This window comes from Hyla sarda, chromosome 5, assembly GCF_029499605.1.
Source record: "Hyla sarda isolate aHylSar1 chromosome 5, aHylSar1.hap1, whole genome shotgun sequence".
NCBI classification, from domain to species: Eukaryota; Metazoa; Chordata; class Amphibia; order Anura; family Hylidae; genus Hyla; species Hyla sarda.
In genome coordinates, this window is record NC_079193.1 from 380,883,869 (window position 1) to 380,908,512 (window position 24,644).

At 43.2% G+C, this 24,644-nt stretch overlaps 1 protein-coding gene across 1 annotated transcript in view; it reads right to left on the minus strand.

Annotated features, from left to right (window-relative positions):
• LOC130274600 (mucin-2-like) overlaps positions 1-23,902 on the minus strand; it is a 49,880-nt gene extending 25,978 nt beyond the window's left edge. The window contains exons 1-2 of the mRNA XM_056523034.1: positions 23,227-23,902; positions 14,079-14,152 (exon numbers count right to left, since the gene is read on the minus strand). Of these exons, the coding sequence (XP_056379009.1) occupies positions 14,079-14,152; positions 23,227-23,902 (750 nt within the window). The remainder of the gene's footprint in view (positions 1-14,078; positions 14,153-23,226) is intronic.
• Positions 23,903-24,644: the final 742 nt, after the last annotated feature.

The following is a 24,644-nucleotide window of genomic DNA, read 5'->3' on the forward strand; positions in this document are numbered from 1 at the left end:
TGTGCATATACTAGGCTATTGCAGTGTTGTATATTGCTGGTCTGTTATGTGTATATACTAGGCTATTGCAGTGTTGTATATTGCTGGTCTGTTATGTGTATATACTAGGCTATTGCAGTGTTGTATATTGCTGGTCTGTTATGTGCATATACTAGGCTATTGCAGTGTTGTATATTGCTGGTCTGTTATATGCATATACTAGGCTATTGCGGTGTTGTATATTGCTGGTCTGTTATGTGCATATACTAGGCTATTGCGGTGTTGTATATTGCTGGTCTGTTATGTGTATATACTAGGCTATTGCGGTGTTGTATATTGCTGGTCTGTTATGTGCATATACTAGGCTATTGCTGTGTTGTATATTGCTGGTCTGTTATGTGTATATACTAGGCTATTGCAGTGTTGTATATTGCTGGTCTGTTGCTATGTGCATATACTAGGCTATTGCAGTGTTGTATATTGCTGGTCTGTTGTTATGTGTATATACTAGGCTATTGCAGTGTTGTATATTGCTGGTCTGTTATGTGTATATACTAGGCTATTGCAGTGTTGTATATTGCTGGTCTGTTATGCGCATATACTAGGCTATTGCAGTGTTGTATATTGCTGGTCTGTTATGTGTATATACTAGGCTATTGCAGTGTTGTATATTGCTGGTCTGTTATGTGCATATACTAGGCTATTGCAGTGTTGTATATTGCTGGTCTGTTGCTATGTGCATATACTAGGCTATTGCAGTGTTGTATATTGCTGGTCTGTTATGTGCATATACTAGGCTATTGCAGTGTTGTATATTGCTGGTCTGTTGCTATGTGTATATACTAGGCTATTGCAGTGTTGTATATTGCTGGTCTGTTGCTATGTGCATATACTAGGCTATTGCAGTGTTGTATATTGCTGGTCTGTTATGTGCATATACTAGGCTATTGCAGTGTTGTATATTGCTGGTCTGTTATGTGTATATACTAGGCTATTGCAGTGTTGTATATTGCTGGTCTGTTGTTATGTGCATATACTAGGCTATTGCTGTGTTGTATATTGCTGGTCTGTTATGTGCATATACTAGGCTATTGCAGTGTTGTATATTGCTGTTCTGTTGTTATGTGCATATACTAGGCTATTGCAGTGTTGTATATTGCTGGTCTGTTATGTGTATATACTAGGCTATTGCAGTGTTGTATATTGCTGGTCTGTTGTTATGTGTATATACTAGGCTATTGCAGTGTTGTATATTGCTGGTCTGTTATGTGCATATACTAGGCTATTGCAGTGTTGTATATTGCTGTTCTGTTATGTGCATATACTAGGCTATTGCAGTGTTGTATATTGCTGGTCTGTTATGTGTATATACTAGGCTATTGCAGTGTTGTATATTGCTGGTCTGTTATGTGCATATACTAGGCTATTGCAGTGTTGTATATTGCTGGTCTGTTGTTATGTGTATATACTAGGCTATTGCAGTGTTGTATATTACTGGTCTGTTATGTGCATATACTAGGCTATTGCAGTGTTGTATATTGCTGGTCTGTTATGTGTATATACTAGGCTATTGCAGTGTTGTATATTGCTGGTCTGTTGTTATGTGTATATACTAGGCTATTGCAGTGTTGTATATTGCTGGTCTGTTATGTGCATATACTAGGCTATTGCAGTGTTGTATATTGCTGGTCTGTTATGTGCATATACTAGGCTATTGCAGTGTTGTATATTGCTGGTCTGTTATGTGCATATATTAGGCTATTGCTGTGTTGTATATTGCTGGTCTGTTATGTGCATATACTAGGCTATTGCAGTGTTGTATATTGCTGGTCTGTTATGTGTATATACTAGGCTATTGCTGTGTTGTATATTGCTGATCTGTTATGTGCATATACTAGGTTACTGCAGTGTTGTATATTGCTGGTGTGTTATGTGTATATACTAGGCTATTGCTGTGTTGTATATTGCTGGTCTGTTATGTGTATATACTAGGCTATTGCAGTGTTGTATATTGCTGGTCTGTTGCTATGTGTATATACTAGGCTATTGCAGTGTTGTATATTGCTGGTCTGTTATGTGTATATACTAGGCTATAGCAGTGTTGTATATTGCTGGTCTGTTATGTGCATATACTAGGCTATTGCAGTGTTGTATATTGCTGGTCTGTTATGTGTATATACTAGGCTATTGCAGTGTTGTATATTGCTGGTCTGTTGCTATGCGCATATACTAGGCTATTGCAGTGTTGTATATTGCTGGTCTGTTGCTATGCGCATATACTAGGCTACTGCAGTGTTGCATATTGCTGGTCTGTTGCTATGTGCATATACTAGGCTATTGCAGTGTTGCATATTGCTGGTCTGTTGCTATGTGCATATACTAGGCTATTGCAGTGTTGTATATTGCTGGTCTGTTATGTGCATATACTAGGCTATTGCAGTGTTGCATATTGCTGGTCTGTTGCTATGTGCATATACTAGGCTATTGCAGTGTTGTATATTGCTGGTCTGTTATGTGCATATACTAGGCTATTGCAGTGTTGCATATTGCTGGTCTGTTGCTACGTGCATATACTAGGCTATTGCAGTGTTGCATATTGCTGGTCTGTTGCTATGTGCATATACTAGGCTATTGCAGTGTTGTATATTGCTGGTCTGTTATGTGCATATACTAGGCTATTGCAGTGTTGTATATTGCTGGTCTGTTAGGTGCATATACTAGGCTATTGCAGTGTTGTATATTGCTGTCTCCCTATCTTATGCTGTTTCTCTCCAGGTAATAGCTGCTGGCAGACAGAGGGATTGTCAGCTGTGCGGGCTGTGTAATTAGGCTCAGCCTCCCCAGCAGCAGTGTGCAGAGTTAGTGCAGAGTCTCTCACTGTAATACTCTATGGCAGGATAAGTGTGTGACGCTGTACGCTCACGGTAACACTTTCTATATACTATGTATATTGTGATGATGGTTCTCAGTATATATACAATGTACGTGGTGATGATGATTACTCCCCATATCACTCATATTGTAATCCCTGCCATGTTATTGCTGGTATAGTGTGTAATGCTGCGCGCACTAATACACGATCATGCAGTATTTCTGTGCGGTCACATGAGATGATGTGTATTGGTGACTATGCGGGTTATGTCTTCAGCTTATACTGTCTGTACGGATCACAGATGTCCAGCTACTCCCTGGTTGAGCTGGCTGTATATGTATATGTGTATATATATATATATCTCCCTGCTACGAGTGGGGCCCCGGAGGAGCCTGTAAGTAGGCGATGCTGTATACTCACATTATACTGTATACATAACCCTGTCAGTAAGTGATGCTGTATACTGATATATAATCCAGTCAGTAAGTGATGCTGTATGCTCACATTATACTGTATACTGATATATAATCCTGTCAGTAAGTGATGCTGTATACTGATATATATATATATATATATATATATTCCTGTCAGTAAGTGATGCTGTATACTGACATACAATCCTGTCAATAAGTGATGCTGTATGCTCACATTATACTGTATACTGATATATAATCCTGTCAGTAAGTGATGCTGTATGTTCACATTATATTGTATACTGATATATAATCCTGTCAGTAAGTGATGCTGTATACTCACATTATACTGTATACTGATATATAATCCTGTCAGTAGGTGATGCTGTATGCTCACATTATATTGTATACTGATATATAATCCTGTCAGTAAGTGATGCTGTATACTCACATTATACTGTATACTGATATATAATCCTGTCAGTAAGTGATGCTATATACTGATGTTTTCTATATATTCCTGTCAGTAGTGAGGCCCTGCTCACTATATACTGATGTTTTCTATATATTCCTGTCAGTAGTGAGGCTCTGCTCACTGTATACTGATGTTTTCTATATATTCCTGTCAGTAGTGAGGCTCTGCTCACTATATACTGATGTTTTCTATATATTCCTGTCAGTAGTGAGGCCCTGCTCTCTATATACTGATGTTTTCTATATATTCCTGTCAGTAGTGAGGCCCTGATCACTGTATACTGATGTTTTCTATATATTCCTGTCAGTAGTGAGGCCCTGCTCTCTATATACTGATGTTTTCTATATAGTCCTGTCAGTAGTGAGGCTCTGCTCACTGTATACAGATGTTTTCTATATATTCCTGTCAGTAGTGAGGCCCTGCTCACTATATACTGATGTCTTATATACATTACTATATAGTCCTATCAGTAGTGAGGCCCTGCTCACTATATACTGATGTTTTCTATATACTCCTTTCAGTAGTGAGGCCCTGCTCACTATATACTGATGTTTTCTATATACTCCTGTCAGTAGTGAGGCCCTGCTCACTGTATACTGATGTTTTCTATATATTCCTTTCAGTAGTGAGGCCCTGCTCACTATATACTGATGTTTTCTATATACTCCTGTCAGTAGTGAGGCCCTGCTCACTGTATACTGATGTTTTCTATATATTCCAGTCAGTAGTGAGGCTCTGATCACTGTATACTGATGTTTTCTATATATTCCTGTCAGTAGTGAGGCCCTGCTCACTATATACTGATGTTTTCTATATACTCCTGTCAGTAGTGAGGCCCTGCTCACTGTATACTGATGTTTTCTATATATTCCTGTCAGTAGTGAGGCCCTGCTCACTATATACTGATGTTTTCTATATATTCCTGTCAGTAGTGAGGCCCTGCTCACTATATACTGATGTTTTCTATATATTCCTGTCAGTAGTGAGGCTCTGCTCACTATATACTGATGTTTTCTATATATTCCTGTCAGTAGTGAGGCCCTGCTCACTATATACTGATGTTTTCTATATATTCCTGTCAGTAGTGAGGCTCTGCTCACTATATACTGATGTTTTCTATATATTCCTGTCAGTAGTGAGGCCCTGCTCAATATATACTGATGTTTTCTATGTATCCCTGTCAGTAGTGAGGCCCTGCTCACTATATACTGATGTCTTATATACATTACTATATAGTCCTGTCAGTAGTGAGGCCCTGCTCACTATATACTGATGTTTATTATATATTCCTGTCAGTAGTGAGGCCCTGCTCACTATATACTGATGTTTTCTATATATTCCTGTCAGTAGTGAGGCCCTGCTCCCTGTATACTGATGTTTTCTATATATTCCTGTCAGTATTGAGGCCCTGCTCCCTGTATACTGATGTTTTCTATATAGTCCTGTCAGTAGTGAGGCCCTGCTCACTATATACTGATGTTTTCTATATATTCCTGTCAGTAGTGAGGCCCTGCTCACTGTATACTGATGTTTTCTATATATTCCTGTCAGTACTGAGGCCCTGCTCACTATATACTGATGTTTTCTATATATTCCTGTCAGTAGTGAGGCCCTGCTCACTATATACTGATGTTTTCTATATATTCCTGTCAGTAGTGAGGCTCTGCTCCCTGTATACTGATGTTTTCTATATATTCCTGTCAGTAGTGAGGCCCTGCTCACTGTATACTGATGTTTTCTATATATTCCTGTCAGTAGTGAGGTCCTGCTCACTATATACTGATGTTTTCTATTTATTCCTGTCAGTAGTGAGGTCCTGCTCACTATATATTGATGTTTTCTATATATTCCTGTCAGTAGTGAGGCCCTGCTCACTGTATACTAATGTTTTCTATATATTCCTGTCAGTAGTGAGGCTCTGCTCACTATATACTGATGTTTTCTATATATTCCTGTCAGTAGTGAGGCTCTGCTCACTATATACTGATGTTTTCTATATATTCCTGTCAGTAGTGAGGCCCTGCTCACTATATACTGATGTTTTCTATATAGTCCTGTCAGTAGTGAGGCCCTGCTCACTGTATACTGATGTTTTCTATATAGTCCTGTCAGTAGTGAGGCCCTGCTCACTATATACTGATGTTTTCTATATATTCCTGTCAGTAGTGAGGCCCTGCTCACTATATACTGATGTTTTCTATATATTCCTGTCAGTAGTGAGGCCCTGCTCACTATATACTGATGTTTTCTATATACTCCTGTCAGTAGTGAGGCTCTGCTCACTGTATACTGATGTTTTCTATATAGTCCTGTCAGTAGTGAGGCCCTGCTCACTATATACTGATGTTTTCTATATATTCCTGTCAGTAGTGAGGCTCTGCTCTCTGTATACTGATGTTTTCTATATATTCCTGTCAGTAGTGAGGCCCTGCTCACTATATACTGATGTTTTCTATATATTCCTGTCAGTAGTGAGGCCCTGCTCACTGTATACTGATGTATTCTATATATTCCTGTCAGTAGTGAGGCCCTGCTCACTATATACTGATGTTTTCTATATATTCCTGTCAGTAGTGAGGCTCTGCTCACTATATACTGATGTTTTCTATATATTCCTGTCAGTAGTGAGGCCCTGCTCACTGTATACTGATGTTTTCTATATACTCCTGTCAGTAGTAAGGCTCTGCTCACTGTATACTGATGTTTTCTATATATTCCTGTCAGTAGTGAGGCCCTGCTCACTATATACTGATGTTTTCTATATATTCCTGTCAGTAGTGAGGCTCTGCTCACTATATACTGATGTTTTCTATATATTCCTGTCAGTAGTGAGGCCCTGCTCACTATATACTGATGTTTTCTATATAGTCCTGTCAGTAGTGAGGCTCTGCTCACTATATACTGATGTTTTCTATATATTCCTGTCAGTAGTGAGGCTCTGCTCACTGTATACTGATGTTTTCTATATATTCCTGTCAGTAGTGAGGTCCTGCTCACTGTATACTGATGTTTTCTATATATTCCTGTCAGTAGTGAGGCTCTGCTCACTATATACTGATGTTTTCTATATATTCCTGTCAGTAGTGAGGCCCTGCTCTCTATATACTGATGTCTTATATACATTACTATATAGTCCTATCAGTAGTGAGGCCCTGCTCACTATATACTGATGTTTTCTATATATTCCTGTCAGTAGTGAGGCCCTGCTCACTATATACTGATGTTTTCTATATATTCCTGTCAGTAGTGAGGCCCTGCTCACTATATACTGATGTTTTCTATATATTCCTGTCAGTAGGGAGGCCCTGCTCACTATATACTGATGTTTTCTATATATTCCTGTCAGTAGTGAGGCTCTGCTCACTATATACTGATGTTTTCTATATACTCCTGTCAGTAGTGAGGTCCTGCTCACTATATACTGATGTCTTATATACATTTCTATATATTCCTGTCAGTAGTGAGGTCCTGCTCACTATATACTGATGTCTTATATACATTTCTATATATTCCTGTCAGTAGTGAGGCCCTGCTCACTATATACTGATGTTTTCTATATATTCCTGTCAGTAGTGAGGTCCTGCTCACTATATACTGATGTTTTCTATATATTCCTGTCAGTAGTGAGGCCCTGCTCACTATATGCTGATGTTTTCTATATAGTCCTGTCAGTAGTGAGGCTCTGATCACTGTATACAGATGTTTTCTATATATTCCTGTCAGTAGTGAGGCCCTGCTCACTATATACTGATGTCTTATATACATTACTATATAGTCCTATCAGTAGTGAGGCCCTGCTCACTATATACTGATGTTTTCTATATATTCCTGTCAGTAGTGAGGCCCTGCTCACTATATACTGATGTTTTCTATATATTCCTGTCAGTAGTGAGGCCCTGATCACTATATACTGATGTTTTCTATACATTTCTATATATTCCTGTCAGTAGTGAGGCCCTGCTCACTATATACTGATGTTTTCTATATATCCCTGTCAGTAGTGAGGCTCTGCTCACTGTATACTGATGTTTTCTATATATTCCTGTCAGTAGTGAGGCCCTGCTCACTGTATACTGATGTTTTCTATATATTCCTGTCAGTAGTGAGGCTCTGCTCACTATATACTGATGTTTTCTATATATTCCTGTCAGTAGTGAGGCCCTGCTCACTATATACTGATGTTTTCTATATATTCCTGTCAGTAGTGAGGCTCTGCTCACTATATACTGATGTTTTCTATATATTCCTGTCAGTAGTGAGGCCCTGCTCACTGTATACTGATGTTTTCTATATATTCCTGTCAGTAGTGAGGCTCTGCTCACTATATACTGATGTTTTCTATATATTCCTGTCAGTAGTGAGGCCCTGCTCACTATATACTGATGTTTTCTATATATTCCTGTCAGTAATGAGGCCCTGCTCACTATATACTGATGTTTTCTATATATTCCTGTCAGTAGTGAGGCTCTGCTCACTATATACGGATGTTTTCTATATATTCCTGTCAGTAATGAGGCCCTGCTCACTGTATACTGATGTTTTCTATATATTCCTGTCAGTAGTGGGGCTCTGCTCACTATATACTGATGTTTTCTATATATTCCTGTCAGTAGTGAGGCCCTGCTCACTATATACGGATGTTTTTCATGTACAAGGCTTTGCTGACATTTTTTCTCTTGAGTAGACACAAGAGTGGACAAAGCCAGACAGGTACATGAGATGGACTCCAGGCTCAAGTCAGAGTCCAAACATTGGGAGAATCCAGGTAAGGCTGGGTCCACACTACGTTTTGTCCCATACGGGAGCGCATACGGCAGGGGGGAGCTAAAAGCTCTCGCTCCCGTATGTGACCGTATGCGCTCCCGTATGCCATTCACTTCAATGAGCCGACCGGAGTGAAACGTTCGGTCCGGTCGGCTCATTTTTGCGCCGTATGCGCTTTTACAACCGGACCTAAAACCGTGGTTGACCACAGTTTTAGGTCCGGTTGTAAAAGCGCATACGGCGCAAAAATGAGCCGACCGGACCGAACGTTTCACTCCGGTCGGCTCATTGAAGTGAATGGCATACGGGAGCGCATACGGTCACATACGGGAGCGCGAGCTTTTCGCTCCCCCCTGCCGTATGCGCTCCCGTATGGGACAAAACGTAGTGTGGACCCAGCCTAAGACAGACTCTGCAGTTACTTAACTATGTAAAGTCACTGGTGTCCTCAGATATCCAACTCTGCCACCGTGAGTAGTCTGGCTGAGCAGAGACATTGAGGACAAGGTACCTGGAGAAGAATTGTCTCCCAAGTGTCATCACTCAGGTCTGTATCGGACGTCCTATGTGATTTCCCTTAGATGTGTTTAGAATCTCATCTGAGAATCAGCCCGGTTGTCTGATGGGTCGGCAGTATATGAGGATCCTAGAGTTCCTCCAAGGAAAGGAAGAGCTTGGCCTTTCCACAAGCTGCCAAATGGAAACCATCTTAGTCCTGCTGCTCTAAAGGGCGAAACTTCTTCTCCAAGAGCCAATGTTCTGCAAAAGGGCTAAGAATAAAGGAACCAGGGAGAAGACTACCAAACCAAATCAGTTTGATGTCAGAAGGACAACCATGGTTGGTGCAAGACTTTCTGGATTCCTGTCAGCCTGAGGAAGGGTGGCATGTGTTATGGACACTAGTGTTGAGCGGCATAGGCCATATTCGAATTTGCGATATTTCGCGAATATATGGACGAATATTCGTCATATATTCGCTAAATTTGCATATTCGTTATATTTGCGTTTTATTTTTCGCATATACGAAAATTTGTGCATGCGAAAATTAGCATATGCGGAAATTAACATAAACAAAAATTAACATAAGCGAAAATGCGCATATGCGAAAATTAGCATATGCAAATTTTCGCATGTGCGAAAATTCGCACGCCAGTCTCAAACAGTAGAATTAGAGCCTTCTTTACACCACACAAGCTGGAAGCAGAGAGGGATGATCACTGTGATGTGTACTGTGAAAAAAAAACGAATATTCGTAATTACGAATATATAACGCTATATTCGCGAATTCTCGAATATGCGATATTCGCGAATAAAATTCGCATTGCGAATATTCACGAGCAACACTAATGGACACCTATCTACATGTGCCCATACATCCATCCTCAGCGGAATATCAGAGTGGTCATCCAGTCAGGAAAAGGAGTGCTTCACTATTCTGGACCCTGCCGTTAGTATATACTCCCAGGGTGGTAGAGCCATTGTGGTAGTGGCTGTTCTTCATCTTCAGGGGATCCATGTGGTGCCGTACCCGGGCACCTGACTCCGGCTGTTTTTTTCACTGAAGAAGTCACATTCTACAAACAGTCTGAGAGATTTCCAGGAGAAAGTTCAGTCTGTCTGGACAGGAATCTCCAATATTTTTCCTCCCCGCTTGGGCTGTCAGTCGCACATGCAGGAGTCTCAGATTGGGGCTTTCCAAAAGAAAATCTCCCAATAGATCGTAGCTTTTGACCTACGGATGTGGTCCTGCTCACAACAGATGCCTCTGGATCAGATTAAGGAGCTTACATGTTGGATCTTTGAGTCCAGAGGAGCTGGACACATGAAGAATATCAGATGTCAGCCAACCTGAGGAAGATGGGGCCAGTGAACTTGGGTATTTTGGCTACTCTTTAACCCAGTGCCCAGTATCCCAGCGGTCCCAGCAGGCACTCTGAATATCCAGGCGGATCATCCGAGCAGAACTATTCTATGTTCAAGCAGAGGTCCCTCACTGAAGTATACCTCTGCCAAATAGTCAGCAGGAGAGGTCTACCTGATTACGACATGAGGGCTACTATAGAAAACTGGAAGGTTGCTAAATTTGCTTCTCTGAGTTGCAGAAACCAACCAGACATCTTGGATGCACTGACAGTATCATAGAGAGGCCTTTACATCTATCTATTTCAGCCTCCAGTCATAAGGAAGATCCTGATGGACAAGCCAGACATGATCCTAATAGCCCCATACTGGCCAAGACAGGGTTTGTTTTCCCTCCTGTTACAGTTGAAGGAAATGTCCTCCCCACAGGGACCTGCTGACACAGAACGGGTCCTTCATCGACAGCCGGAGAGGTTGCCTTTGCCTGTGTGGAGTTTGAGGAGGATAGATTCCATATGATGGGCTCATTGGAGGAGGTGATATCTACTCCTCTTTTCAGCCGAAAGAGAATCCTTAAAGGCGCTCTACTTGACACTCTAGAGAAAGTTCACGTTCTGGAGGAGGATCGAAAAGAGGTTCCATTTGCAGTTGTTTTGCATTTCCTCCAAAATGGATTTGAAAAAAGCCTGTGAGCGAATACATTGAGGCTCCATGTCTCAATAAATTCCTTCAGTTAGCAGATTGGCAGTCATCCAGTCATCACTTGATTCTTCACAGCACTAAGGCAGGTCAGACCAGTCGTGGGTCTTCCTCAGACCAGTCGTGGGTCTTCCTCAGACCAGTCGTGGGTCTTCCTCAGACCAGTCGTGGGTCTTCCTCAGACCAGTCGTGGGTCTTCCTCAGACCAGTCGTGGGTCTTCCTCAGACCAGTCGTGGGTCTTCCTCAGACCAGTCGTGGGTCTTCCTCAGACCAGTCGTGGGTCTTCCTCAGACCAGTCGTGGGTCTTCCTCAGACCAGTCGTGGGTCTTCCTCAGACCTGTCGTGGGTCTTCCTCAGACCTGTCGTGGGTCTTCCTCAGACCTGTCGTGGGTCTTCCTCAGACCTGTCGTGGGTCTTCCTCAGACCTGTCGTGGGTCTTCCTCAGACCTGTCGTGGGTCTTCCTCAGACCTGTCGTGGGTCTTCCTCCGGTGGTGATGTCTAAGCCTCTCCCGAGTAAGTCGACCTGAAGTGATTGTCCTACAAGTTCTTTCCTGATTGCGATAACATTCTCACACAGGTTGGGATAAAATACAAGCTCTCTCCCTTTATAATATTTGTACCAGAGGGAGTCCTCTGAAGGTGTCATCTGAGATGACATCATCAGGGAATTCGCTTGCTGAAGTTCTTACTGGATCCACTGTTGAGGAGGAAGAGTTCTTCACCATCTGGATGGGTCTACAGCACTGATCTGCTACCACCATAGAACCAAGATATTCAGGGTGGAAGAGAATCTGTTCGAACAGTTGCCGGTGTGGTAAAGGGAAGAAAGGTGTCTAAAGCTACCTTGGTGGAATGGCTTAAGTCTACGACTCTGAACGCCAGTGAGATCACAGGTGTTGAGCCACCAGATTCCATCATAGCTCAATCTACACTCTAGACAACCAAAGCTGGGGTCCAGCCTCTGGCATGTCGGTGCTCTATGCCGTGTTCAATTAATTATCCCCCCCTTATGTTGCTATACAGCTCCCTTCTGTGCTGCCGGAAGACGAAATGGAAAGGGAAAATTTGTACTTACCGTAATTTTGCTTTCCATGAGTCTGAAGGCAGCACATACAAACCCTCCCTACTATAGGTCATCTTTTTGCATCAGAACTGAGTCTATTCAATAACACAAGTGGATTAGGTTCTGATGGATGGTTATAGCCAGGCCTAGCCTGGTGCTTGTTAAGGAGCTATTAACCCTTATTAACCCTTCTGTGCTGCCTTCAGACTCATGGAAAGCAAAATTACGGTAAGTACAAATTTTCCCTATATACAGACGCTACTAATATATATCTATCTACAGGCACTACTAATATATATCTATCTACAGGCACTACTAATATATATCTATCTACAGGCACTACTAATATATATCTATCTACAGGCACTACTAATATATATCTATCTACAGGCACTACTAATATATATCTATCTACAGGCACTACTAATATATATCTATCTACAGGCACTACTAATATATATCTATCTACAGGCACTACTAATATATATCTATCTACAGGCACTACTAATATCTATCTATCTACAGGCACTACTAATATCTATCTATCTACAGGCACTACTAATATCTATCTATCTACAGGCACTACTAATATCTATCTATCTATAGGCACTACTAATATCTATCTATCTATCTATCTATCTATCTAGTGAATTCAGGTAGAAAACAGACATGGTCGCACATCTACAATTTTGTATAATGATCTGATTGCTTCTCAGCATAATATCAAAAACTAACAGGTTGTTAGTATACATTTTTGATCAAAAAGTACAAGCCCACTCGCTACGTCAAGGCCATCTATTTAGAGTGGGTCCCTAACGTCCCTAGCATAAAATGGCGTAGCACTAGGCAGCGACCACCACCGCCGCGACACCAGTGCCCACAGGGGAAACGACCCACTGGCAGAGCGGCCCCAATGCCTCTCAAACCAGTCTATAGGCCGCACCCCCCCGCAGACACGGCGCCACGGCAGCAACGGACGCCGCACAGCACCACACCAGTGTGAACAAGGTGTAATAGCTCACTTGCCATGCTCTCCCAGTCAGACTGGGAGGCTGCTAGGAAAGAAATGGCCCATGTGTAGCTAACTACTACTTATATAGGGTTGGGCTGAGGGGGTGGGGAAGAGTGCAGACACATGTTCAAACAAAAAAAGTGTGGGCGAGTGGGCGATCAAAAATGTATAATAACAACCTGTTAGTTTTTGATATTATGCTGAGAAGCAATCAGATCATTATACAAGATTGTAGATGTGCACCATGTCTGTTTTCTACCTGAATTCACTGTGTTTTCTATCCCCTCCTTTTTTTTTTTTTTTTTTTTGAACATGTTGTCTGCACTCTTCCCCACCCCCTCATCCCAACCCTATATAAGTAGTAGTTAGCTACACATGGGCCATTTCTTTCCTAGCAGCCTCCCACTGGTGTGGTGCTGGGCGGCGTCCGTTGCTGCCGTGGCGCCGTGTCTGCGGGGGGATGCGGCCCATAGACTGGTTTGAGTGGCATTGGGGCCGCTCTGCCAGTGGGTAGTTTCCCCCCCGGGACACTACTAATATACCTATATACAGGCACTACTAATATACCTATATACAGGCACTACTAATACACCTATATACAGGCACTACTATTACACATATATACAGGCACTACTAATACATCTATATACAGGCACTACTAATACACCTATATACAGGCACTACTAATACACCTATATACAGGCACTACTAATACACCTATATACAGGCACTACTATTACACATATATACAGGCACTACTAATACATCTATATACAGACACTACTAATATACCTATATACAGGCACTACTAATACACACATATATATATATATATATACACACACACACACACTACTAATATACCTATATACAGACACATAAATGCACAGTCTGAATTCTGCTCTATACAGTTGATGTTATAAATCAGCCATGAATTACCTTCTGTATGACGGCGCCGATTGTGGCGTCCGCAGATGAGAGGCTCCTGAATTGAACTTTAAGGACTGAGGTTCCTGGGAAAAATACATAAAGGTCACTAGAGTCTGAGGACGGGAGAGACATAAAGGATAAAAGGGAACGCCGCCCAATTAAGGAACCGATCACACATGACATCACTCAAGCGTCCATCTTGGCTGCGGCTATAGGTTGGGGGTGTTTTTGTCTTCCCTATGGAAGAATCCATACATTGCTCCCTATGAGATGCTGTCTCCCTGTCATGGCTCCTCCCCAGTCTCTATAATGTATATAATATATAATGTCATTAGTCATTAGCGTTACATGGGGCGGGGCTATTATCTGGGGCTATTGTGCCTGCTTTGTCGTAGCTCTGATGAATGCACTTTGGCGACCCACCGGAGTCCATCACACGTATCAAAAAGATTCAGGGCATGCTGGGAAATAAGACTCTTGGTAGTAAAGGAGAAGGGATGCGCATTGACAAAACGGAGAGACTGCTGGGAATAAAAAGTGAACCGCTACTTGTTGTAACGTAAGACAGTGAGGGAATGTATCATCCCCGAAACCGGCGCAGAATGGTAACATTTTGCTAAATTTTTGCGCAAGTTCAGTTTTTTGGGGGGTTTAAATTGTTCTGTTTGTTTATTATACAAAGAGTGAGTTTGCTCAAAATTTTTCCCAAAAAGACGAGGCTTGCACAAAAAAAGTTGCCACTTTGCACTGGACCCCCCAACATGTAAGGGATGTAGGAGCTTTTTTAGGGGGCCCTTTAACACCACAGGAAGTAAGATATAGCTGTAGAGGAAACTCTGCCGGAATGACACCTCTTATGACATCACTTCCTGCTCTGCAGCTATTGGCTGATACTTGACCTCATTGACTTCTTTCCCTGCAGCTGTTTGTTGAAGCTGCATCTCACAAACTTCCTGGTCTCCGCCCACTTTTTGCTCCTTCCTCTAGAATTTGCATCAGAAAGGAAAGGGTGTAAAAGTAGATTCGTTAATTTCTAACGATAATTTGTTTTCCCTTAGTCCTAACAGTAGCACAGATGGGGTATTCTACCCCCCGCGAACTGGTAGGACAGATGGAATTTTTATTGATTGATAAACTAATTAACAAACCACACCCACAATACCCTGTATAAAGGAGGGGTCACCCTCTGTCCCCTTGTGTTGTAACAAGAAGAACTAAGACCTAAAGAAAATAATAATAATAATAATACTAGGGAGGGAAAGTTGTGCTACTGTTAGGACTAAGGGAAAACAAATTATCGTTAGAAATTAACGATTCCCTTACGTCCTAACCAGTAGCACAGATGGGGATATGGCAAGCAGAAACCCTATGAGGGAGGGCTCTCATGCCTGGCGGCAGATAATACTGACCGTCCAAAGGAAGAGTAATCGGCAACTCTACTATCAAGCCTGTAGTGGGTGATAAAGGTGGAGAGTGAACTCCAGGATGCAGCCTTGCATATGTGTTCCAAGGGAACTAAATTCCTTTCCGCAAAGGAAGTAGATACAGACCTGGTAGAATGAGCTCTTACGAACTCAGGAGGCTCCATGTTCTGAGATACCATTGCTTCACAAATGGCATTTTTTACCCATCTACTGATGGAAGGTTTAGAGGCTTTGTGACCCTTCGGGGCCCCTGCAAAAAGGATTAGAAGATTTTCATCCTTCCTAAACAGCTTAGATCTCTCTAAGTAGATCCGGAGACATCTCGAAATATCGAGGCAATGCAGGCCTCTTTCTTCGTCAGTGGATGGACGTGGAGCTAGGACTGGAAGAGAAATTATTTGATTTATGTTCTGGAAAGAAGGTACTTTAGGGATAAAGGATGGAATAAATCTCAATAGTACCCTATCTGGCAAGAATTTTGTATAGGGTTCAAACGCAGAGAGCGCTTGTAATTCACCAATTCTCTTGGCAGATGTTATAGCCAGTAAAAATGTTGTTTTAATGGTAACAAACCTCATGTCCACGTCCTCCATAGGCTCAAAGGGAGGAGATGACAGTCCCTTGAGTACGACTGATAAATCCCAAGTGGGAACTGGTTGTATAATTGTAGGTTTCAACCTTGAGGCCCCTCTCAAGAATGTTTTGATCAGTGGGTCTTGAGATAAAGGCTTATTAATGTAAGCAGAAATGGCCGAAACTTGGACCTTGACAGTAGAAGGAGACAAATTCTTGTCTAGTCCATCTTGGAGAAAGCTGAGAATGGTAGGAGCAGCTATATCTCTTCCAACTTGCTTCTTGGAGCACCAAGATTGGAAAATTGTCCAAATTCTTTTGTATGTTTTATTGGTTGACTCCGCTCTGGAGTGTGAGAGTGTTTTCAAGACCGCTCTGGAAAGCCCTTCTAAATGTGGAAGGGACTGATCAACCTCCATGCTGTCAGGTTGAACATCTGAAGATTCGAGCAGCTGTGCGTGTCCCCCGACACTAATGCTTGCTCTGGGGGAAGCCTCCAATATTGTCCCCGACTCATCTGAAAGAGTTGGGTGAACCAAGCTCTCTTGGGCCAAAATGGGATTATGGCTATGACGCATGCTTGGTCTTGCCTGATCTTCATCAATACCCTTGGGATCAAGGAAATTGGAGGGTAGATGTAGGTCAGCCTGAACCTCCACGGGATTGAGAAAGCATCTATTGCCACCGGGTTGTCTTCCCTGTAAAGGGAACAGAACCTCTCCAACTTGGAGTTGAACCTCGTTGCCATGAGGTCTATCTCTGGCACACCCCACCTGAGCGTTATCTCTCTGAATATGTCTGGGTGGAGAGACCACTCTGCGGTTAGGAGTCCTCTGCTCAGACGGTCGGCTATCATATTGAGGGATCCTCGAATATGAACCGCGGACAGGTGGGTGAGGTTCCTTTCTGCCCAATCCAAGATCAGACCCACCTCTCTGAGGAGGTTTTGTGACAGAGTGCCTCCCTGCTTGTTGATGTACATCACAGCCGTCATGCTGTCGGATTGGATCTTGACAGCTTTCCCTTGGAGGACAGAAGCAAAGTGCAGCAATGCTAGCCTGATTGCACGAATCTCCAGGAGATTGGAGGTTAATAGTTTGTCCTGAGGAGACCAAGCACCTTGCACTGTCAGATCCTGAAGATGCGCTCCCCAACCCACAAGGGATGCGTCAGTAGTAAGTATGATCCAAGAGGGTTGGATCAGGGACCGGCCGTCCTCTAGGTGAGACCACCACCTCGGAGAAGAACGGGTTGCGCAAGACAGGGAGTGACACCTGTTCAGGCCGGATGGCCGGTGATTACAAATGGCAAGAACCTCTGCTTGGAGAGGGCGAAGATGCCAAAGAGCCCAAGGTACCGCATCTGCGGTAGCGGACATAAGTCCCAACATCCGCATGAGAGTGCGAATGGACACTTTCTGGGATATTAAAAGATGTTGAGCCGATTCTTGAACCCAGAGTTTTCTCTCGGGAGTGAGGTAGAGTGTCATTGAGATTGTATCGACTATGAAGCCAAGGAACCTCACTGATGTTGTCGGGAGGAAATTGGACTTGGCCCAATTGACTATCCAACCCAACTGATGAAGGAAGGATACGGCTAGCTGGAGATGTTGGGACAGGATCGTTTGCGATGGAGCTCTGAGGAGCCAATCGTCCAGGTAGGGAACAATGCTGAGCCCCTGGAGCCTTAAAGCAGCTACCACTGCCACCACAACCTTGGTAAATGTGTGAGGGGCAGAAGAGATCCCAAACGGGAGGGCTACAAACTGGAGGTGTTTTAGAACTCCCCCTACCTGAACAGCGATCCTTAAATACTTCCTGGATGCAGGATGAATAGGGATATGGAGGTAAGCATCCTTTAAGTCCAGGGTGGCCAGGTAATCTCCTGGCGAGATAAGGTTGACCACAGACTGAATGGTTTCCATGCGAAAGCGTTTGTGCTTTACAAACTGATTGAAAAATCTTAGATCTATAATCATCCACCAGTCTCCCGTTAGCTTGGGAACAAGGAAGACTGGGGAATAGATCCCTGCCCCCAAATCCGGTGTAGGAACTTCCTCCAGGGCACCTTTCTGGATATACTCCAGAATGTAAGACTCTAGAACCAACTGCTTGACTGGGGGAAGAACTCTTGTTTGCACATACCGGGAAGGAGGAATTGATACAAGATCTATTGAATAACCAACTGAAATTATTCTCAGGACCCAAGGATCCTGAATAAGTAGAGTCCAAGCATCTAAAAAATGATGTAGGCGGCCGCCTACAGGAATATGGGGGGCAGGATTGGAAACTGGAAAGGTCAACCCGGCAGGGAACCCAGAGCTTCCTAGAAGCCCATAGTCAGAGTCTTCTCTCCTTGGGACCACGGGAGCGCTTACCGCCCCGGCGTTGATTACCCCACTCCTTCTGGGGTCTAGGTTGGGCAGCTGATCTGTCCCCAAAACGCCTGCCCCGACCGCGAAAGGACTGCTGAGGAAGGGACTTTCCCTTTTTGTCAGACAGGCCCTCCATTATGCGGTCCAACTCTTTACCAAACAAAATGCCGGGTTCATAGGGCATACTACAAAGAGTATGCTTGGAGGAGTTGTCAGCCTTCCACGGCTTTAACCAGCGAGGACGTCGTCCGGCGGAAGACAAGGCCATAGTCTTAGAAGCCAGTTTTAGCTGCTGGATAGCAGCATCGCAAAGAAAATCCATGGCCAGATTGGCCGTTTTGAAGGAGGCCCAAATTTCGTCTCTAGGGACCCCCCTGGTCTAAATCCGCCTGAATGGAGGAGAGGCGAGTCTTCAGGAAGTTTGCCACTTCTGAACTGGCAATAGAGACTGAAGCTGAAGCAGCTGCTGTCGAGTAAGAGCGCCTAAAAGCGCAATCAGCTTTTCTGTCCATTGGATCCTGGAGGGAAGACCCATCCTCTGAAGGAACCAAGGTTCTCTTGGACATTTTAGCAACCACTATGTCCACTTTGGGAACAGGGCCCCATGAAGCCAGCTGATCTTCCCTAATGGGAAACATGGTCTTGAAACGTTTGGACAAGACCGGGCCTTTTTCAGGCTTTTTCCATTCTGTCTTAAGTACAGACAATAGGGTCTCGTCCGCTTTAAAGGCCCTAGGCTCCTTAGAGGCGGAGGAGGAAGCTTCCCCGGGATCAACATCCTGGTCCCCCGACCTGATGGATCTCAAAAGTCGCTGGGTTTTTTCCAGCGGAAAAAAATAAGGGATGGTCTCTTCCTCATCGGAAGAGGATGATGTAGGATCTTCTTTATCCGGTCCCATAGATACATCCATTCTAGGGGGAGAGGCCGGTCTGGGACGTTTCTGAGCAACCGCTTGCTTTAATTCCTCAATGGATGCATGCATAGCAGACATATTCGTGGAAACCCACAAATACATATCTTGCACAGTAGGTTCCGCCAGCTGGGAGGGTAGAGTCTTGGCCCTACAAGGTGGACATCTAGAAAATTCATAAGAATCTTCTAGCGGAACACTACAATCATGACAAGGGAGGTGTTTCCGCTTGGAGGTCCTTTTCCCAGGACCTTCACGGTCAGCGGAGCCTTCCGTAGACATAATCTGAGGAAGATATTGATATTATTACTAAGCAAGCTCAGAGAAAAAAATACTCATAAAATCTAAAGCAAAGAAGACTACCGAAAAGCAGCCAAAGCGCAAGTGAAAAATAAGTCACAGTACTTTCCACAAGGACAGTACAGGCCTAAGATCACAATCTCAAAAGACAGATACGTGGACAAGCCAATGCATCTGAGCTCAAGGAGACTGAGCTGCACTCTGGAAGGGATTAAAACCCTTCAAAATTGGCGCCTAGAGGAAGCTCCGCCCACTAGGGCGGAGCAACCTGAAAATAATTTATTCTAATAAAAAATTTATATCTAAATGTAATTATCTAAAAAGTGTCTGGGAGAGACTGATCCCCATGCCTGGGGAAACGATATTTACATTGGAAAAGCTGTTCTTTTCTCTTTTTTTTCTTTTTTTTTTTTTTTTGAAAGGAGGGGAAGTGACATAAGACGCCGCTGACGTCACTTCCGCCGGCCCGAGATGCGGGGCTTAGCCGCACATAGAGAGGAAGAAAGAGCCGGGCCGGTGGGCGGAAACCTCAGAGCCAGGTCGGCATCAGAGGGATAGCCATGGAGAGAGCCTGCTCGAAGGTGAGCAGAGCTAACTATAGATTTTTCCCTACAGCCGCAGAAGGCTGTTCAAGGGGAGCCAGTAACTGGCAGTGGAAAAAGAGAGAACACCTCCTAAGCACGGAGGGTCACCATCTGTCCCACTGTCCGGGAGGACAGAAAAAAACACAAGGGGACAGAGGGTGACCCCTCCTTTATACAGGGTATTGTGGGTGTGGTTTGTTAATTAGTTTATTAATCAATAAAAATTCCATCTGTCCTACCAGTTCGCGGGGGGTAGAATACCCCATCTGTGCTACTGGTTAGGACGTAAGGGAAATTATCAGTATAAAGTGAAGACGATGGGTGGAGCAGGAAGTCTGTAAGATGCAGCTTCAGCCAATAGGTGCAGAGCAGGAAGTCTCTAAGGTGCAGCTTCACCCAATAACCAATAGGAAGTGATGTCAAGTGGGCGTTGTTCTGACAACTTCTATCCAAAAACTCAAAACAAAATTGTAAATACACATTTATTAGAAGAGAGTATTATATCTATCCCCCTGTATCTTTACATCACGGCTCCTGTGTAGATCTGTTTTTTGCCTCTTATTTTGGATAGAAGATACCAGAACTGATACTTTCTGTACAGAATCCCCATCATCATCTCACAGGTCACCAAGCTCATGGCTTTCATGAATCAACCCTAATGATACAAAAAGGACTTGGGCAATGGATAATCACATTATGGTCCCCGCTGCTGCTGTTCCAATGGTGTCCGATCCGATCCCCGCTGATCAATGTCCTGTCTCAACATGCAAAAAATTCCAATCTCTAACCATAGTGGTGTCCAACCTCACCAGTGACTGTCTAAGTGGGGACCAGAAAGTGTTGATGATCAAGGACCAAACACCATCAGAACAGCAGCAGCGGGGGACCGAGCACCATCAGAACAGCAGCAGGGAGGGACCGAGCACCATCAGAACAGCAGCAGACAGGGACCGAGCACCATCAGAACAGCAGCAGTGAGGTACCGAGCACCGTCAGAACAGCAGCAGGGAGGGACCGAGCACCGTCCGAACAGCAGCAGCGAGGGACCGAGCACCATTGGAACACACCCTCATTGGTCTTATTGACTATAGAATGAAATCTCATAATGCTTCTAATGACCATGTGACATTTCCAATCATATTAGTCCTAAGTTACCTATGAGAAGGACATAGAACTTACCAGTTGTTGAGCTGTGTACAGTAGTAGTTGTAGTGAGAGTAGTAGTAGTGCTGGTTGTAGTATTGATCACAGGACTCATAGTTTTATTTGCTACAGTCCGTGAAGTAGTCCTTGAGGCTGTTGTATTTGCTGCAGTACATGAAGTAGTCCTCAAGGATGTTGTCAGTGTTGTAGGAGTAGAAGTAATAGTAGTAGTCTTAGTGCTGGTTGTAGTATTGGTCACAGGACTCATAGTTGTATTTGCTGCAGTCTGTGTAGTAGTCCTCAAGGATGTTGTCGGTGTTGTAGTTGTAGTAGTAGTGCTGGTTGTAGTATTGGGCACAGGACTGATAGTTGTATTTGTTGCAGTCTGTGTAGCCCTCGAGGATGTTGTTGGTGTTGTAGTAGTAGTAGTAGTAGTGCTGGTTGTAGTATTGGGCACAGGACTGATAGTTGTATTTGTTGCAGTCTGTGTAGCCCTCGAGGATGTTGTTGGTGTTGTAGTAGTAGTAGTAGTAGTAGTAGTAGTAGTAGTAGTAGTAGTGCTGGATGTAGTATTGATCACAGGACTCATAGTTGTATTTGCTGCAGTACATGTAGTAGTCCTCGAGGATGTTGTCGGTGTTGTAGTTGTAGTAGTAGTGCTGGTTGTAGTATTGGTCACAGGACTGATAGTTGTATTTGCTGCAGGCTGTGTAGTAGTCCTCGAGGATGTTGTCGGTGTTGTAGTTGTAGTAGTAGTGCTGGTTGTAGTATTGGTCACAGGACTGATAGTTGTATTTGTTGCAGTCTGTGTAGTCCTCGAGGATGTTGTCGGTGTTGTAGTAGTAGTAGTAGTGCTGGTTGTAGTATTGGTCACAGGACTGATAGTTGTATTTGCTGCAGTCCCTGTAGTAGTCCTCGAGGATGTTGTTGGTGTTGTAGTAGTAGTAGTAGTGCTGGTTGTAGTATTGGTCACAGGACTGATAGTTGTATTTGCTGCAGGCTGTGTAGTAGTCCTTGAGGATGTTGTCGGTGTTGTAGTTGTAGTAGTAGTGCTGGTTGTAGTATTGGTCACAGGACTAGAAGTTGTATATGTTGCAGTCTGTGTAGTCCTCGAGGATGTTGTCGGTGTTGTAGTAGTAGTAGTGCTGGTTGTAGTATTGGTCACAGGACTGATAGTTGTATTTGCTGCAGTCTGTGTAGTCCTCGAGGATGTTGTCAGTGTTGTAGTTGTAGTAGTAGTGCTGGTTGTAGTATTGGTCACAGGACTTCTGGTTGTATTTGCTGCAGTCTGTGTAGGCCTCGAGGATGTTGTCGGTGTTGTAGTTGTAGTAGTAGTGCTGGTTGTAGTATTGGTTACAGGGCTGATAGTTGTATTTGCTGCAGTCCCTGTAGTCCTCGAGGATGTTATCAGTGTTGTAGTTGTTGCACTTTCCTCAGTACTTGATAGTAAAGTTGTATTGGTTATGGTCGTCTGACTAGTTGTTATAGGAATAGTGGAGGTTACATTTGTAAGAAGAGTTGTCATATTTGTTATAGTTGTAAGACTGATACTTGTAGTGTTTGTTACACTTATTTGCGTAGTTGTTGGTGTAGTTGTGCTGGGTATTAAGGTTTGACTTGTAGTATTGGGAAGGACAGTTATTGGAGGAAGGGTAGAGGTTAATGATTCTGTTGTCTCTATGGTGGAGCTGATGTCAGTGGTTGTATCTGTTGTCTCTGTTGTATCTATTGACTCTGTTGTATCTATTGTCTCTGTTGTATCTATTGTCTCCTCTGTTGTATCTATTGTCTCTGTAGTATCTGTTGTTTCTGTTGTCTCTGTTGTCTCTGTTCTATCTCTTTCCTCACCTGTCTCTATGGTATCGCAGATGTCTGTATTTATCTCCTCACTTGTGTCTATGATGCTGATATCCTTCTTACCATAAAGACAAGGGAAATGAATCCCAGTAGTAGTTTTACTATCAGTTTTTGGGCCGATACTATTTGTAGGACTGGCACCAGTGGGGACTGTAATATTGGTTGAACTTCCATTACTTGTTGGATCTATCAGGTTGACAGTCTTGTTTTCAGTGGATGTATCTTTAATATTCGTTGTACTGGTGTCAGATGTTGGTTCCATCCCGGCAGTGGAGCTGGTGCCGATACCATGGTCAGGTGTTGTACCTGGAGTAATAGTAGTATTATCTGATATGGTGATCATAGTTGCAGCCTGGCTTCCATTATGGTCTACCACGGTGGAGCTGGTGCCGATACCATGGTCAGGTGTTGTACCTGGAGTAATAGTAGTATTGGTATTATCTGATATGGTGATCATAGTTGCAGTCTGGTTTCCATTATGGTCTACCACGGTGGAGATGCCGATCTCTGGTGATACAAAGCCGCCATCTTTATTGTCCTTAGCTGTGGTGCTGGGCTCAGACGATGTTATGTAGTTCTGTTCTGATCCTGTAGATGATGGAGCCGGTGATGTCGGAGCTTCAGACACCACAGTATATGTTGGAGTGATTATCTCACCATACGTCATAGCTGTGAGTGCAACAGAAAGTAATATATATAAATGATCAATAACGTAACAGAATATGGCAGAAAATGAGGCAGCAACTTTAATAAAGGGTTAACATTTGTGCATTATTAGGTCTCAAAAGATTCATGACCTGATCCTCACAACCAATGGTCCCTAATCCGGTCCTTCTCTACCAGGGGATGAGATCAGGCCGAACTCTGTTAATCCAGTCTAGGCCTGGCTTTTGCCTGCAACATCTGCTAGTTTTTTGTTTTTCTGGGCAGACGGACACTTAGGCCAAAAGTGTCTCCTCTAGGTAAAACTCTGTCTACAATGAAGTCTCTGTTCCTGTCAACACTGTGAGGATAAGGAGTTTGAGTTCTTTATATCCATAGAAACACAGATTGTAGAGAGACCCTTGTCCAGCCTTATTCTCACTGATAATGACCTATTTGTCTTTGTCAGTGAGAATAAGGCAGAAATATAGATTGTAGAAAGACCCTTGTTCAATGTTTCATATGTCCTGTGAAGATTCTCATCAGAAAGTTTAATAAATTGTCCTTAAATTATTTATATGTGTATCAGTCATTACACGTACCTGTGAGAAGAGGCCCCGGAGCGATTGCTGAGTTCAGTAAATCTGTAAAATATTTAATCAAAGGGACAATGATAAATACATTCCAAGCTGTACAAAAGTATCTATATTATATTGAATATGCACAAGAAGTTTGAGTAAAGTTCTTAAAGTTGATTCAAGAAATCA